The sequence below is a fragment of the Bos grunniens genome, chromosome 5, assembly GCF_055505025.1.
Source record: "Bos grunniens cultivar Pamir isolate PY7600 chromosome 5, Bosgru_T2T1.0, whole genome shotgun sequence".
Classification (NCBI taxonomy): Eukaryota; Metazoa; Chordata; class Mammalia; order Artiodactyla; family Bovidae; genus Bos; species Bos grunniens.
Genome location: NC_141169.1, coordinates 111,789,434 through 111,806,657, shown reverse-complemented (window position 1 = coordinate 111,806,657; position 17,224 = coordinate 111,789,434). Strand labels below are relative to the sequence as shown.

Sequence of the window (17,224 nt, the reverse complement as noted above, 5' to 3'; positions counted from 1 at the left end):
GCCCCTCAAAAGGCCTGCCCTAACCGCCCTAGCTGAGCACCCCACACAGCTCCCCTGTTCTCCCTACCACACGATCTTAGTCTTACATTGTTGTTCTTGTTGTTCAGTCACTCAATCATGTCTGACTTTGCAACCCCATGGACTGCAGTACACCAGGCTTCCCTGTCCTTCACTATCTCCTGGAGCTTGCTCAAACTCATGTCCATTGAGTCAGTGATGCCATCCAACCATCTCATCCTCTGTCATCTTCTTCTCCTCCTGCCTTCAATATTTCCCAGCATCAGGGTCTTTTCAAATGAGTTGGCTCTTTGCATTAGGTGGCCAAAGTATTGGAGCTGCAGCTTCAGCATCAGTCCTTCCGATGAATATTTAGGGTTGATTTCCTGTAGGATTGACTGACTTGATATCCTTGCTGTCCAATGGACTCTCAAAAATCTTCTCCAGCACCAGTTTGAAAGCATCAATTCTTTGATGCTCAACCTTCTTTATGGTCCAGCTCTCACATCTGTACATGAGTACTGGAAAAACTACAGCTTTGACTATACAGACCTTTGTCAGCAAAGTGATCTCTGCTTTTTAATATGCTGTCTAGATTTGTCATAGCTTTTCTCCCAAGGAGCAAGCATCTTTTAATTTCATGGCTGCAGTCACCATCTGCAGTGATTTTGGAGCCCAAGAAAATAAAGTGTGTCACTGTTTCCATTGTTTCCCCATCTATTTGCCATGAAGTGGTGGGACTGGATGCCATGATCTTAGTTTTTTGAATGTTGAATTTTAAAACAACTTTTTCACTCTCCTCTTTCACCTTCATCAAGAGGCTCTTTAATTCCTCTTCTGCTTTTGGCCATTAAGATGGTGTCATCTGCATATCTGAGGTTATTAATGTTTCTCCCGGCAGTCTGGATTCCAGCTTGGGCTTCAGTCAGCCTGGCGCTTCACAGGCCTGAAAATCATGCCCTTGTCTTGTGTGTTCCACCTCTGCAGCTGCCTTCATAAAAATCTTCCGGAGGGCAGGGATCTATCTGTCTTTTCTCTGTCGCACCTCCAGCACCTAGAATAGTGCTGGGTACATGGGTGGCACTCAGTAATGTGAGTTGGTTGGCTGCCCAGTGTCAGGGAAGGGAGGGGGGTGTGCAGTTTGGCCCTCGGGGAGGTCATGCTTTATAGGAAGTGATAGCAAGTAACCAAACAGAACTCTTCTGTGCTCTGAGAACTCTGCAGGCACTCACATGGGGCCAAGGACGTCTAGCCAGTTCTACCTGGGGGAACAGAGACAGTTTCATACAGGAGGATAAATCAGGATTGTGTTTTGAAAGATATGTAGGTGCTTCCCAGATGAACTGAAGATACAAAAGTGTGAAAAAGCAGGGACCATTCAGAAGACAGCAGGTGGTTTGATGAGATCAAAGGAGGGGGTTGTGCAGGGTGGGGGCAGGGAAGTGAAAACCCTCGGGAGGGGCCCCTTTGCCATGAGAAAGAGTTCTTGCTGACTTCTAGAGACAGCGATGAGCCACTGAGAGGGGGTTCTCCCTGTTGATATTTTAGCTTCTTCCAGTGTTGAAAAGTCTTAAAAGGAGGAACGACTGGGTCAGAGCTGCTTTTCCAAAAGATCCTTCTGCCAAAATTGGCGTTCCCCGTATCCCTTGCCCAATTATGACTCTATTCAGGCATATTTCCAAAAGTCTCTACTGCTCTCCTTCTAAAAATAGTTAGCCTTTCTCTGGGGGCACATAATTTCACAGCACAATATTTCAGAAGGCAATGTACGTGTTTCCATTCTTTGAGACTCATATTGACACCTGACTGCAGATCTTCAGCTTCTTTGTCCGTAGTTTTGTTAAGTCAACTTACATCACATGATGGATCTCACTTGGTACCGGGAAGAGATGCGGGGCATCTGATGAATGTAGAACTTAACGTGTTGTTCATCTCAGCTTCAGCATCTCCCTTGTTTGGATAGAGACCCAGTATTCTCAACAGTGAAACAGAATAATGGTATCCACCTCATAGGATTATTTTGAGGAGTAAATTAGTTAATATCATATGTACAGCACTTGGAAGAGTCCTTGAAACATGACAAATGCTATACAAAGTGTTTGGTGTCCACTGACCAATACAATTTTAGTTTCTAGAACTGAGTTTCAGTGGAAGAAAGGGTTGTAAGTATACACATTGTGTGTGTGTGTGTGTGTATCTTTCTCTAGTTATGAGCCAGACTGGAGCATCAGTCAGTCAGTTCAGTTCAGTTGCTCAGTCGTGTCCGACTCTTTGCGACCCCATGAATCGCAGCACGCCAGGCCTCCCTGTCCATCACCAACTCTCGGGGTTCACCCAGACTCACGTCCATCGAGTCGGTGATGCCATCCAGCCATCTCATCCTCTGTCGTCCCCTTTTCCTCCTGCCCCCAATCCCTCCCAGCATCAGAGTCTTTTCCAATGAGTCAACTCTTCGCATGAGGTGGCCTAAGTACTGGAGTTTCAGCTTTAGCATTATTCCTTCCAAAGAAATCCCAGGGCTGATCTCCTTTAGAATGGACTGGTTGGATCTCCTTGCAGTCCAAGGGACTCTCAAGAGTCTTCTCCAACAACACAGTTCAAAAGCATCCATTCTTTGGTGCTCAGCTTTCTTCACAGTCCAACTCTCACACCCATACATGACCACCGGAAAAACCATAGCCTTGACTAGACGGACCTTTGTTGGCAAAGTAATGTCTCTGCTTTTGAATATGCTATCTAGGTTGGTCATAACTTTCCTTCCAAGGAGTAAGCAACTTTTAATTTCATGGCTGCAGTCACCATCTGCAGTGATTTTGGAGCCCAAAAAAATACCCCATGAACAGTATGAAAAGGCAAAATGATAGGATACTGAAAGAGGAATTCCCCAGGTCGGTAGGTGCCCAAATTGCTACTGGAGATCAGTGGAGAAATAACTCCAGAAACAATGAAGGGATGGAGCCACAACAAAAACAATACCCAGTTGTGGATGTGACTGGTGATAGAAGCAAGGTCTGATGCTGTAAAGAGCAATATTGCATAGGAACCTGGAATGTCAGGTCCATGAATCAAGGCAAATTGGAAGTAGTCAAACAGGAGATGGCAAGAGTGAACGTCGACATTCTGGGAATCAGCGAACTAAAATGGACTGGGATGGGTGAATTTAACTCAGATGACCATTATAACTACTACTATGGGCAGGAATCCCTTAGAAGAAATGGAGTGGCCATCATGGTCAACAAAAGAGTCTGAAATGCAGTACCTGGATGCAATCTCAAAAATGACAGAATGATCTCTGTTCATTTCCAAGGCAAACCATTCAATATCACAGTAATCCAAGTCTATGCCCCAACCAGTAACGCAGAAGAAGCTGAAGTTGAATGGTTCTATGAAGACCTACAAGACCTTTTAGAAATAACACCCAAAAAAAGATGTCCTTTTCATTATAGGGGACTGGAATGCAAAAGTAGGAAGTCAAGAAACACCTGGGGTAACAGGCAAATTTGGCCTTGGAATGTGGAATGAAGCAGGGCAAAGGCTAATAGTGTTTTGCCAAGAGAACACACTGGTCATAGCAAACACCCTCTTCCAACAACACAAGAGAAGACTCTACACCAGAGTCTTGGACATCACTGGATGGTCAACACCGAAATCAGACTGGAGCATATACATATATAAATCTCCAGTGTCACACACATATTGTGTGCCCCACAGAGTTCCAGGTGCCATATTTGTGTTATCTCATTATCCTTACAATAAAACTACAGGATGTGCTTACTTATCAGCGTCTGTTCTCAGTCGCTCAGTGGTGTCCAACTCTTTGTGACCCCATGGACTGTAGCCCACCAGGCTCCTCTGTCCATGGGATTTTCTAGGCAAGAATACTGGAGTGGGTTGCTGTTTCTTCCTCCAGAGGATCTTTCTGGCCCAGGGATCAAACCCATGTCTCCTGTGTCTCCTGCATTGTAGGTGGCTTCTTTGCCACTGAGCCACCTGGGAAGCCCTACAAGATAGGCATGAAGAAAACTGAAGCTCAGAGAAGTTGAAAACTAAAAGTTGGCACAAATCACATCTGTTTACACCTTCATCCCTCCATGCACCTCAGTTCCTGGAGGGTAGAAATCCCACCTCTTCCATCTTTGAGTTCCCTGAGTCCAACATGGCGAGGGAAGGGGACACCCAGAGAGTGTTTGCTGGGTCTGAATTCACACATATGTTATAGGGTCAAACTTACTCTCAAAAATCCCTTCAATGGCCCACTCATGTGTCCAAAAAATATTTATTGAACACCTTATATGAAGAGTACATCATGAGACACACTGGGCTAGAGGAAGCACAAGCTGGAATCAAGATTGCCAGGAGAAATATCAATAACCTCAGATATGCAGATGACACCACCCTTATGGCAGAAAGTGAAGAAGAACTAAAGAGCCTCTTGATGAAAGTGAAAGAAGAGAGTGAAAAAGTTGGCGTAAAGCTCAACATTCAGAAAACTAAGATCATGGCATCCAGTCCCATCACTTGATGGCAAATAGATGGGGAAACAGTGGAAACAGTGTCAAACTTTATTTTTCTGGGCTCCAAAATCACTGCAGATGGTGATTGCAGCCATGAAATTAAAAGACGCTTACTCCTTGGAAGGAAAGTTACGACCAACCTAGATGGCATATTAAAAAGCAGAGACATCACTTTGTCAACAAAGGTTCGTCTAGTCAAGGCTATGGTTTTTCCAGTGGTCATGTATGGGTGTGAGAGTTGGACTGTGAAGAAAGCTGAGCGCCGAAGAATTGATGCTTTTGAACTGTGTTGTTGGAGAAGACTCTTGAGAGTCCCTTGGACTGCAAGGAGATCCAACCAGTCCATCCTAAAGGAGATCAGTCCTGGGTGTTCATTGGAAGGACTGATGTTGAAGCTGAAACTCCTATACTTTGGCCACCTGATGTGAAGAGCTGACTCATTTGAAAAGACCCTGATGCTGGGAAAGATTGAGGGCAGGAGGAGAAGGGGACGACAGAGGATGAGATGGTTGGATGACATCACTGACTCAATGGACATGGGTTTGAGTGGACTCCGGGAGTTGGTGATGGACAGGGAGGCCTGGCGTGATGCGGTTCATGGGGTCACAAAGAGTGGGACACGACTGAGCAAGTCAACTGAACTGAACTGAGGTGTCAGACTGTGGAAGAGGTGGGAGGGACTTTCTCTCACAGAAGCTCCTCTCCACTGACCTGAGATGCCTTTCTCATTCTTCACTAGCAGGCAACGCGTCTGCATCTTTCAGGTCCCACGTTAAATGTCCCCACCTCTGAGACTTCCCAGCCTCCCTTCCTCTAGGCAATGGGATGCTCCCTTATCTAGCAGGATGTTTCATTTTATAGGTCAGCCTGCCTGGGCTATGGGACACCCAAATAGCTGGTACACATTATCATTCACTTGTCTGCATTAGATTCAGTATGCCACGTAAAGAAGTCTACTCTTACCGATGTAGAAGGGCACCATGGTATTCACTGTTGTTGTTCAGTAACTCAGTCATGTCTGACTCTGTGCAACCCCATGCATGAACTGCAGCACGCCAGGCTCCCCTGTCCTTCACTATCTCCCAGAGTTTGCTCAAACTCATGCCCATTGAGTCCATGATGCCATCCAATCATCTCATCCTCTGTCATTCCCTTCTCCTCCTGCCCTCAATCTTTCCCAGCATCGGGGTCTTTTCCAATGAGTCAGCTCTTTGCATCAGGTGGCCAAAAGTATTGGAGCTTCAGTTCCAGCCTTTCAATAAATATTCAGGGTTGATTACCTTTAGGATTGACTGGTTTGATCTCCTTGCAGTCCAAGGGACTCTCAAGAGTCTTATCCAACACCACAGTTCAAAAGCATCAATTCTTCAGCGCTCAGCCTTCTTTACGGTCCAACTCTCACATCCGTACGTGACCACTGGCAGAACCACAGCTTTGATTCTATGAACCTCTGTTGGCAAAGTGATAACAGTACCCATGGAGGACCCAAATAAAACCAAAAGGTGGAGGAATGGCAAATTCCCTTTCTTTTTGAGCTGGGACATCGATCTTCTCCTGCCCTCAGACATTAGAGTTCCTAATTCTCAGACCCTCAGACTTGGGGACTTATCCCAGAAGCCCCCTGGTTCTCGGGCCTTTCACTACTGGCTTTCCTGTTTCTCCAGTTTGCAGACAGCAGACTTCTTGAGTTTCCATAATCATAAAGCCAATTCCTATAAGAAATCTCCTCTTACATATCTCTGAGTGAGTGTGAAGTCTCTTAGTCGTGTCTGACTCTTTGCGACCCCATGTAGGCAGGCGCTTTACTTTCTGAGCCACCAGGGAAGTCTTCTTATGTATCTCTATATACATGCTATTGGTTCTGTTTCTCTGGTGAGCCTTGGCTAATATATCTAGACCCCCAGGGCATCTTAAACATACCTTTTGTAGTAAGTTGAATAAGGCCCCACCCACCAAATAGGTCCCCAGAACCTATGAACATGATACTTTATATACTTTACATAATATGTAACTCTATGGTGAAAAGTACTCAGCAGATACAATTAAGGTAAGATATGTCAAGATGGGAAGATTGTCTTCAATTATTTGGGGGGCCCAATGTCATCACAAAGGTCCTTATTAGAAGGGGGTGGTCAGTCAGTCAAGGGAAGGCAAAAGTAAATATTAGAGTGAGCCAAGGAATGCCAGCAGCTTCTAGAAGCTGGAAGAAGCAAGGAATGGATTGTCTCCCTAGAGCCCAAAGACACAGATCTGGGCCTTCTGACCTCCAGAACTCTAAGATGAAACATTTGTGTTATTTCAAACCACTGGCCTGTAATGTTACATCACTGCTGTAATGTTACAGCAGCCATAAGAAATGAATGCATCTTTATCCCACCATGGGTAGCGGATGCCTTTCTCACCTCAGAGCTCCTCAGGCCTGGGCAACTTTGTTTTTGACAGTTGAACACAAAGCCTGAAAAAGGACTCACCGGAGCTGCTGAAAGAACCAACAAATGGGTTAATGCTTACCGGCTTCATCCAGCTGTCTGTGTTCTGCAGCCTGAGAACACACACACATTCATATCCACGTAGCTCACCTGTCCAACCACCTCCACCACCCCCAGGAGGGCAATTCTTTACTCACACAGAAGCCCACTTTGAGCTGGACAGCAAATAGCTATTTCTCAAGAGCATGTGGACTTTAAGAGGGGAGGGGGATCTCACCCAAGGTAATAATTGGACAAATTAGCAGGCTGGTAGGGATGAGGAACAGAAATTTTGACGTGGTTGACTTGAAACCACAAGAATTGGGGTTGCACCACAGGACATGTAAAAATCTTCTTTTCCAACAAATAAATAATGAAAGCAAGAGACAGCCCTGATCGGAACCACATCCCCAGCCCTCTCCACCTCCGTCTGGGTCCCACCACAGACAAACGATTGGGAAATTGTACTCAATGACGTCAAAAAAGGTCCATTTTATATCATTAAGGGAGAAAAGTGGATTCCAGCTAGTGTGAACAATGCGATCCCATTCTGTGAAAAGAAAGTATTTAAATACACATCTATACTACATATATATAACGTACAAGGGAGCATAGGTACGTGTGTTTATTAGGCATGGGACAGAGGCTAGAAGAAGATCCGTGAAGAGGTTAACGGTTGGATGGAGATTATAGACAGTTGCTTTTTTTTGTCTTACTTAAAAAATTGCAAAGAACAGGGCTGTTGGTGTTCTTTTAAAAAAAATAAAGTTTAAATAATTCAAAATAAAAGATATGGCGCTGTTTGTGTGGCAGGGCTGCTTTGTGCCCCTTCCAGGACAGCCGAAGTCTCCCTTTCCCTCCCCAAATAGGAAGCTGGGCTGTGGTCTCCCCGTTAGCAATGGCGGAACCATTAGAGGAACTGTAGGCGGCAGAAGGATGACGCGGCCAGGGGGCCTGGGAATCAGAAAACAGACAGACCTGACCGCGAAGGCGGCTTTTGCCGAGTGACCCAAGGATGACCCGCTTCGGGCCCAATCTGGTATGTAGGAAGCCTGTAGTCACCCCGCGGCCTCTTCTCCCTAGACCGCCCCCCCACCCCCAACCACCGCCACATCTTGCTCGCTGCGTCTTCACCCGACCTCCCTCCCGGTGAAGGCAGGTGCCCGCCCAAGACCCCGGCCGAAAACAAATCCAAGGGATCACCCCGACCTTCCTCGGCCCCATTCACCGCCTCACCCCACCCTTTCCTGCGGTGGCGTTTTTGTTTTAATTCATCTGAACTGGTTACAAAACCACACTCCCACGAATACATAAATAATGGATAAGGGGAGGGGGGGGGAGAGCAGTGTTTTAAAGAAATTCCCGCAGGGCCTGGCAAGGCAACAGCAAATGCATTTCTGCTGTATCATATTTAACTGTTTGCAAACTTCTTCTGGGAGGCTGAGCAGCGGCTGTAGAAATTCCACCCCCCCTTCACCGCCCAGGGCCCAGGAGTGACTGTAAGGGAGGGTTAAGAGGGAGAGGTAGTCAGCGGTCGGGGGCCAGGAAGATGGAGGGGAGAATGAGAAAGTGTTTGTAGGATTGAAGCCGGGGTGTCCACAACCCGGCTTCCCGCAGGCCAAGCATCTCCTTCCCCAGCTTCGGGGCCGCGGCTCCCCGAGCCAGGCTAGGCCCCTTTAAGAGCCAGCGCGCGCCCTGGTCCCGCGTGCGCTCACTTTCCCTAGCAACCGCCCCGGGGGAGGAGGAGGTCCTGGCAACGGCGCACCAGCCCGGAGGGTCACGTGACGGCCCGCAGCTGGAACGCGAGCGCGCGCCCTGCCGCGCGCCCGCCCGCCGAGCCTGAGCGCTGCGGCGCGTGCGCGAGCGGTGCAGCACCGGCCGCGGGAGCAGGGAGTATTATGGGCTGTGGGTGCCGCTGAGCAAGATGGAGCTGTCTGCAGTGGGCGAGCGGGTCTTCGCGGCCGAATCTATCATCAAACGGCGGATCCGAAAGGTGAGCCGCCTCCCAGGGCGGGACGCCTCGCCCCGCAGCCGAGGCCCGAGTCCGTGGGCCAGCTAGGTGAAGCGGTCCCGCTAACCTGGGCTCTCTCGCCCACCCCCGCGCCGTCGCCTCCTCGCGTCCCCGCATCTTCCCCACCCCCACTCTCCTCTTTTTTTCCTTCTCTTTTTCAGGGACGCATCGAGTACCTGGTGAAATGGAAGGGGTGGGCCATCAAGTGAGTGTCACGGGATCCAGGAGCGAGGGGGGAAGGGAGGCAGCGGACATCGGGGCCTTTTTTTTTTTTTTACCTTGGGGGGTGCGCACATTTGGTCCCTCGCATGTGCCTCTGCCTCTCTGGTTTTGTTTTTTATTTTGTGCATGTGTAACTCGGCAGGTACAGCACTTGGGAGCCCGAAGAGAACATCCTGGACTCGCGGCTCATTGCAGCCTTCGAACAGAAGTGAGTTTGGGAAGCTGGCAGGGGCGGTGGGGCCGAGGCTCGGCTGGGGCGCCGCGCGGGGAAGCGGGAGGGCCGGGGAGGGCAGCGCGGAGTGGGGCCCGGGAAGGGGCTGGGTTTTAACCTCGGGTGTTTCTCGGCCGCAGGGAGCGGGAGCGTGAGCTGTATGGGCCCAAGAAGAGGGGACCCAAACCCAAAACTTTCCTCCTGAAGGTAACCTGGCCCAGCCCCAACAGCCCCCTCTCGGGCCCCTAGCCCGGGCGCAACACGGGGCCTGCAGGGGAGGGACAGATCCGCGGCCGCCCTTGCGGGCGGGCCTTTCAAGAGGGGGGCCCCAGCTGGGCAGGGGGTGGTTTTGAGCCCCCGACGAGCCCCTGGCAGGCGGCCCTGGCCAGTTCCAGCTTCTCTGCAATAGGGGCCTGGGAATGGGGACGAGGAGGGAGGATGATCCTTGCTCACAAAACCAGGGTCTGGGGAGGCCATCAGGAAGAGGGTGGATGAGGCAGGTGGGGGCCTCTGCACGTGAGAGCTCTGCTGTCCCCCAGCCTTGAGCTGGTGGGGCTCTACCTGGAATTCACGTCCAGAGCAGGAGAGAATGTGATCTCCCTCATGGTGCGGAACAGGGAGAGGCTTTTGGGGTGGGGGGCTGCCTCCCTGTCTCTAGCTTGCCTCTCAGGATTTATTCTGCATGCCTTCCCTTCCGACAGGAGGATCGAACTTAAATTTGACCTTAAGTCACTTCACTTTGAGTTTTATCACCCAGACTGGGCCACTGGTTTTCAGTTATCCCCACTTCTGGCTGTGTCTGGAGGTTCTAATGAGGATGGAGGGGGAGAGAGTAAAAGCATGGCACATTGGCCTTGGCAAGGGAGGGAGACCTAGCTCCAGAGGAAGCCATCTTAGAGGTTTTTGGTGTTTATTTATTTATTTTTTTTAATGAGAACAGAGTCTGGGAAAGGAAAGTCGAGATGACCCAAGGTGGCAGGCAAGGCTGCAGGCAGTCTCCGTGGGCAAGCACTGTCTCCCCCCTAGTGCTAAGGTTTTCTCAAGGCCCCATCCCACCCTGACAACCTATGACTTTGTGGCAGTTGGCATGAGCAGGGCAGACGGAACTCTGCAGAAAAAAAGGCTGTGCAGAATGGCAGGTCCTCAGAATCTCCGATCTGTCCGAAAGGCTCAAAGCCCAGTTGGTGAACTCTCCAGCCCCCCACTTCCCTCAAAAGGACTGTACATGTGTATAAAGTTTGCCTCGGACTTAAAGCAGAAGTGAAAGAAATAATGGTTTCCAGAATTACATCCTTCTGTGACCCTTGTCTCCAAATTACACACATCTTAGGAGATTCGTGGAGCAATCTTAACCCTTGATGTTTCTTTTCGGGAGGGATGGGGCAGAGCAGCAGGATGCCAGTGGGCTGTGTGACAGCCTCTCACAGTGCAGCTGGAGTGCCCTCTAGTGGGGAAGCGGGTAACGGCCATAAGCATTGATTCAGAATGCTTTTCTTTTTTAAATAGCTGTAGTTCTGGCTGTGGGCCTCATAGTGTTGAGCCCCGACATGGATTATCTCCTTTCGATTGCTCAAAACCCCCCTACGAAGTAGGGAATGGTATCCCTCTTTTGCAGATGAGAAAATCAAGGCCCAAGGAAGGGACGTGATTTTACCTGAGCTCCCATCACCCAGCTTCCTAGCTTTATCATGTCTCCTTTTCTTAACCCTGTTCCTCAGGGAGTACACATCAGGTCAAGGAGAAAAGATGGACACACACAGGAAACTATGAAGGCTGCAGAGCTGGTGGGGCAGGGGACAGAGAGGCAGATGAGAGGACCTTGATTTGGAGACGAGATGAAATAGATACTCAGCATGAGAGAGAGATTTGCAAGGGGTGATGGAGATCAGCTTGGTCTGAACCCAAGAGGCAGTGTCTAGTAAACAAATCACACTCAGGTAGCACTCACTTGCTGCAGGGAACTATTCTGAAGAGAACAAGAGCCCATGAGGTAGGTTGCATTATCTGCATTTTATACATAGAAAAACTTGAGACCAGAGAGGTTAAATAACTTGCTTGTGATCATGGAGAGGGAGTGGTAGAGTCCAGGGCTTTATCTTCCACGTTATCTAGATGTAGTACATGCCAAGCCCTGGGAGCTATGCCCATCACCCCGTCAGAGTGCAATAAATGCACTGGCTGTGGTTACCATTTTTAATTCACAGGCAGACCCAGGTCTCACTTTCAAAGAATTCTCATCCTGGGGAGGGGAGAGGAGGAGGAGCATAAACTAACCCCCTTTGAAAAAACATTTAGAAATTACAAAGTAAGAAATTTTTTTGTAGAAAGGTTGGAAGCCATACATTAGAAAAAGGTTACTCTCAAAAGCACCACCCCTTGGATAGACAAGTCTAGCATTTCTCGAGTGATTGCTGTGTGCCAGGCGTTTTGCTAAGCAGGTAACATATACTATCTCATGGTCCCAGGAGTCCCACAAGCAGCCAGGGTTTCATCCTGGATCTGACGTTTGCCTTGCCTACATGCTTCACCAGTCCCCAGGGACCATGCATCGCTGCTGGACTCCGGCAGAATCGTAATTACAGAGGTCCTGGAGCCCCAGCAGCGTTCAGAGGGAATAAAGTCTAACCCCCAGGGTATTGGAAAGAGTGGGGAATCCCCTAAGCTCCCTTGGGGATGAAGCTGCAAAAAGCCCTTACTGCCTTGCCAAGGAAGGCTGGCTTTCCCCTGCCTTTGTCTGGGAAGGGGTATGAGGGAACCAGCCCCTGGCTCCACTTGCTCTGAGCTGGAGGAGCTGGCAGCCCTGGCACAGGGAGGTTGGGCCCACATATGCTGCCACCTACTGGCTGGAGGGATTGTTAACTAAGCCACCCCAGGAGACGAGACAACTTGGAGGACATGTGCCTCTTCCACGTTCTAAATGACATCCTCACTTATTCAGCATTTAAGTCCACAAATAACTTCCTTCTGGGGCTTGTGGTCAGATACACTCTAGTCTTGTCTACCAGGCTACCTCCGGGGTTCTGATTAAGCGTCCAGCACCGTGGGGATGGGTGGTGGAGAGACCCCTAACCACAGATCACACTCTTGGGGACTCCAGAGACTGACCCGTGGGAATGTGCCCTTCCTCTCAGCCACCCCAGCTCTCTTGGCTGGAGACAGTCACTGCCTAACAATCTCCCCCACCAGGAGCAAGGGTATCTGTACAGAACCCAGACTGGTCACCCATCTCTACCCTCTGTCCAGCCATGGCTTTCCGTTCCCTGGGCCCTCTCTGCCTCCACCATTGGTCTTAGCAGTACCCCTTCAGCAGGCCACCTGGGCCTCCACAGACGCTTGGGGCATAGCTCAGGAAAGTCAAGGGTGTTTTTTGTTTGTTTTCCTACTGATGCTTCATCCTCCAAGATAGGGACCTAATCTGTGCTCCTCTGGAACCTGTACTTCCTTGCGTTGAATCACCCTGTACCCTAATTGCCTGTTACCTGTCTTTTCCTTGGATTGCTGCCCCCAGGACGTAGAAGCTGTGTGTGGTCGCAGCGGTAGCCCCAAGCAGCTGGCAGGTGACTCATTAGCACTTTCTTAGTGAGGGAAGGACTGGCCCCCGGAGGATGGCTTACCTAACCTTGTGAGTCTCTTACCCTGGACCTGGGGTCTCTGAGGGCCCTGCCACACACATCCTGCACCTTCCCTGAGGTAGCAGGTGAGCTGCTGCAGAGTCCTGGGGCTTTACACACTTCACACCTGGGACTGTGTGCAGCTGGGCTTAGGAGCCTGGTGCAGTAAATATCACTTGTTCCCCACAGACTTCTGCCCAGCCGTCCTGCCCCCAGGCCATCTTGGCACAGACTGTGGCAAGGTCCATCCCACCTCTTAGCCCATCCCCACCAAACTGATGCCAAGGAGGTTTTAGGTGCTGGCTTTGAAATCCGTTGGCACCAGTTTGCTCAGACCCAGGCCTTGAGCCAGACCCTGGGCAGACAGATGAATCAGACCCAGGAGGGGAAGTGCCAGGGGCTGGGAGTGAAGAGGAGGGCCCAAAGGTCTGCCCCCAGAGTTGAGGAGGTGAGACTGAGCTGGAGGTGCAGCTTGTTCAGAGGCAGAGAAAGGGCTCAGGGCATCTACAGATAGGTCCATTGGGCTGGGGTGTGGGGTGGAGCAGGGAGAGATCACCCTCTGCGTTTGGTCACCAAGAATTAGTCCATGGAGGAGTGCCAGGCTGGGCTGGGATCTTCCCAGGGCAGAAGTGGTCCGGGGCTTCTTTGCATGCAACATCCTGGCAGTTCCACTTCTGTGTGTCAGCAAGGACAGCCAGTGACTAGTTTGTCCCTGTGGCCCACAGCCGAGCTGGGAAAGTCAAGCCTTGCAAGTTGGGCCTGGATGAGGGTCTGCCTTGCTCCCCAGCCTTCTGCACTTTGCATCACCTGTCTGAACCTGTTTCTTTTTATCACTCAGGCAGGGGTAGGAGCACAGGCTGATTTTCTTAAGTGCCCTCAGGATGGTTTCTTGACCCCAGTACTCGTGGGTGGCCGAGGCAGGGGATGTCCAGAGGTCAGCGGGCAGCCCGAGCCCTCAGCCACCTGCCGCCCTCTGTCTCACAGGCGCGGGCCCAGGCCGAGGCCCTCCGCATCAGCGACGTGCATTTCTCCGTCAAGCCGAGCGCCAGCGCCTCCTCGCCCAAGCTGCATTCCAGCGCTGCGGTGCACCGGCTCAAGAAGGACATCCGCCGCTGCCATCGCATGTCCCGCCGCCCCCTGCCCCGCCCAGACCCCCAGGGGGGCAGCCCCGGCCTTCGCCCGCCCATCTCCCCTTTCTCCGAGACGGTGCGCATCATCAATCGCAAGGTCAAGCCGCGGGAGCCCAAGCGGAACCGCATTATCCTGAACCTGAAGGTGATCGACAAGGGCCCAGGCGCAGGCGGCGCCGGGCAGGGGGCTGGGGCTCTTGCCCGCCCCAAAGTCCCGTCCCGGAACCGCGTCATCGGCAAGAGCAAGAAGTTCAGCGAGAGCATCCTGCGCACGCAGGTCCGCCACATGAAGTTCGGCACGTTCGCGCTGTACAACAAGCCCCCGCCCGGCCCTCTGCAGCCCCCGCCTGCCGGCAAGACCGACATCACCGCCTCCCCCGGCCAGGGGCTGCTCCTGGCGCCCCCCAGTGCCCCCTACGACGCGCGCAGCTCCAGCTCCTCCGACTGCCCCTCGCCCGTCCCGCACTCCTCCGAGCCGGAGGACGCGCCCCCCAAGCTACTCCCGGAGACCACGAGCCCGTCGGCCCCCGACTGGCGGGAGCCCGAGGTGCTTGACCTGTCTCTCCCGCCTGAGGCGGCGGCCACCAACAAGCGGGCGCCTCCCGAGGTCCCTGCAGCTGCCAGCCAGGCCCTTCCCACCGCCCCTGAGCCGGCCGGCGCCGCCTCCGAGCCCGAGGCGGGGGACTGGCGCCCTGAGATGTCACCCTGCTCCAATGTGGTCGTCACTGACGTCACCAGCAACCTACTCACGGTCACTATCAAGGAATTCTGCAACCCAGAGGATTTCGAGAAGGTGGCTGCTGGAGTAGCAGGCGCCGCAGCGGGGGGTGGCAGCAGCGGGGCGAGCAAGTAAGGGGGGCTCCACCAAGGAGGGGGGGCTGGGGGGCGCCCTCCTGCCCAAAGTCATACTCTTGCTCCCGCCCCCCACACTCCCCGCCCTCAGACAACCCCGCCTGTGCTTTGCTTGTTTCAAAAGGCTCGGTGTTGACCCCGGGATGGGGCTGGGTAGTTGGAGACCCCCTGAAGCCCAGTGGGAGGGGCAGGCCTGAAACGGGGTGGGGCTGGGGTGGGGGCGAGGGCACCGGGAAGTCCTCCCTCTTACCTCTTGGCACCTTCCTTGCCCACGCACAGTGGGGCCTGCCGGGTGGCTCCTGGGGAGTTTCAGAACCTGGGGTTCAGCTGCCCTCCCCACATCCCGCCCTGTCTCTCCCCAGCTTGCTTCCAGCTCTGGCGCACAGCATCTGATTTCTCGGTGCTAACCCCCGGCAGCTGCGGGGATCCTTCGGGGACCCCCATCCCAGCATGGGCACCGTCCCTTTCCTTCCTCCAGATAACCCGGGAAGGAGGGGCAGGGATGGGGAAGCCAGGACAGAGTGGAGATGAAGGCGGCCGTGGCCCCTCTCCTCCCCTTCTCCCCACCCGTGCGAGGGCGGCAGGAGCTGGGCCCACGTTTGGACCGCCCAGGCGGGCCCCCGTGGGCCCCGCCCACCCATCTCTTTCCTAATTTCTGTCTTGAAGGTGGGAGGGGCTGGCACGAACCTCGCCTGCCATGGCCTCCGGGCGTCTAAAGGTCCCTCAGTTTCAACCAAAGGTGCTACAAGAACCTGCAGCGCGGACTTCCGGCTGCGCATGCGCCTGCCGTCTCAGGCGCGTCCGCGTGTATCCGTATCTGCGTGGGGCCCCGGACCTTCCCTGGCCATCAGCCGGGCCTGGGACCTGATCCAGGTCCAAGGTGTTTGCTGCGGAGGCCTAGCTTCCCGGCGCGCGTGTGCAGGGGCGGGGCGCCCGACCCCTGCCTTTCTCCTTTGGGGTGGTCGGACCTAGCATGATGGGGACTGAGGCCGAGGGGAGACAGGCCCCCGTCCCAAGCTGCTGCTTCCTCTTGGCTGTTTGCGGGGAGTTGGAAGCCTGGACACCGTTCTTAGGGTCTCCGGCTTCTCCCCTCCCTGCCCCCTCTCTCTTGCTTGTGATCGCCCAGGCTCTGTCACCACCCAGCCTTCTCCAAGCAGCAGGAGGCCTCCACTGCTCTAGGCAGCTTCGTTTGCTGCTGCAGCCTGGAAACGAGTTGTCCACGCCAGTGGCAGAGACCAAAACCCCGGTTTTAGGCCGGGTGTTGGGAGGACAGACTGGCCAAAGCTGGGGATAGACGAGGGGGCCCGGTGTCCTTCAGGATAGCGGGCATGTGCAGGACCCGGGGTCTGGGGCACAGGGAATGCAACCCCGCTGGCCAGCCCTGGGGCACTGCCTGGGCGGTTTGCAACGAGTGGGAGTCCTTACTGGTGGCTCGAGGTGGCTTCCTGGTGTGTCAGCTTAGAACCAGTGATGTTAGAAGGAGGACGCAGAAAGGGAATTCCGGGTGGTTAACAAACGCCTTGGCCCTAAGCATGGGGAGGACTCTGTCTTCCGACTCTCCCTGCCAGATTGTGGCAGGGTCCTCTGACCCTCCCCGAAACATTGATAGAACGAGGGTGGTCACAGGGTTTGGGTGTCTGGAGCTCCTGACCCCTCCCCATCCTGCCCTTCTGTTGGCTCCGTGGCCGTCCAAGTGCCAATTGGCTTCGCCCCAAATAAGGGCTGGTATTTCTCCTCTGTCCTTAGAGGGGATTCCCCCCCCCACACACACACACACCGACCCCCACCCCAGGTGCGTGTCCACCTGGGTGCCAGTTACAGGTGTTTCCAGAGACCATAGAAATGTGTTTTCCTGAGAGTCCTTGTCATTCGTGACCTTTTTTGTAAAGAAGTTGTGTTTTCAGAGGTGATTTTATGACAGGAAAGTGAAAGAATTAGTTTTGCAAAAAACAGAAAAAAAAAGAAAAAAAAAGGGGGGGGAAGAAATAGAAAAAAATATTGTGGGATTCCTATGGGGTTGGGGAGGGTGGGGAGAAAGATATTTAAAGAAAAACTAGTAACGCAGCGATTGCACAGCTGAGGCGGCAATGTTAGGAACGTGGACAGAGGCCTAGGCCCAGTTGGGAGGGCGCCCCCACCCCGGCGACAGCCCCTCTCCTTGGCCCTAGACAAGTTAAGCCCTCCCTCCTGTGCTCTGCCCAGGTTCCA

At 52.7% G+C, this 17,224-nt stretch overlaps 1 protein-coding gene across 2 annotated transcripts; it reads left to right on the top strand.

The window, feature by feature from the left end:
- The first annotated feature begins 7,846 nt into the window (after window positions 1–7,846).
- Window positions 7,847–16,950, top strand: CBX6 (chromobox 6). 2 transcript variants are annotated; one of them, XM_086402886.1, is made up of 5 exons: window positions 7,847–8,018; window positions 9,152–9,195; window positions 9,355–9,420; window positions 9,564–9,630; window positions 14,019–16,950. In XM_086402886.1, the coding sequence occupies exons 1-5, from the start codon at window positions 7,995–7,997 to the stop codon at window positions 15,015–15,017; spliced, it is 1,200 nt and encodes a 399-aa protein (XP_086259012.1). In that variant the 5' UTR covers window positions 7,847–7,994; the 3' UTR covers window positions 15,018–16,950. The 2 variants fall into 2 exon arrangements, with proteins under 2 accessions (XP_086259012.1, XP_086259011.1); XM_086402885.1 differs by lacking the exon at window positions 7,847–8,018 and adding an exon at window positions 8,878–8,972.
- Window positions 16,951–17,224: the final 274 nt, after the last annotated feature.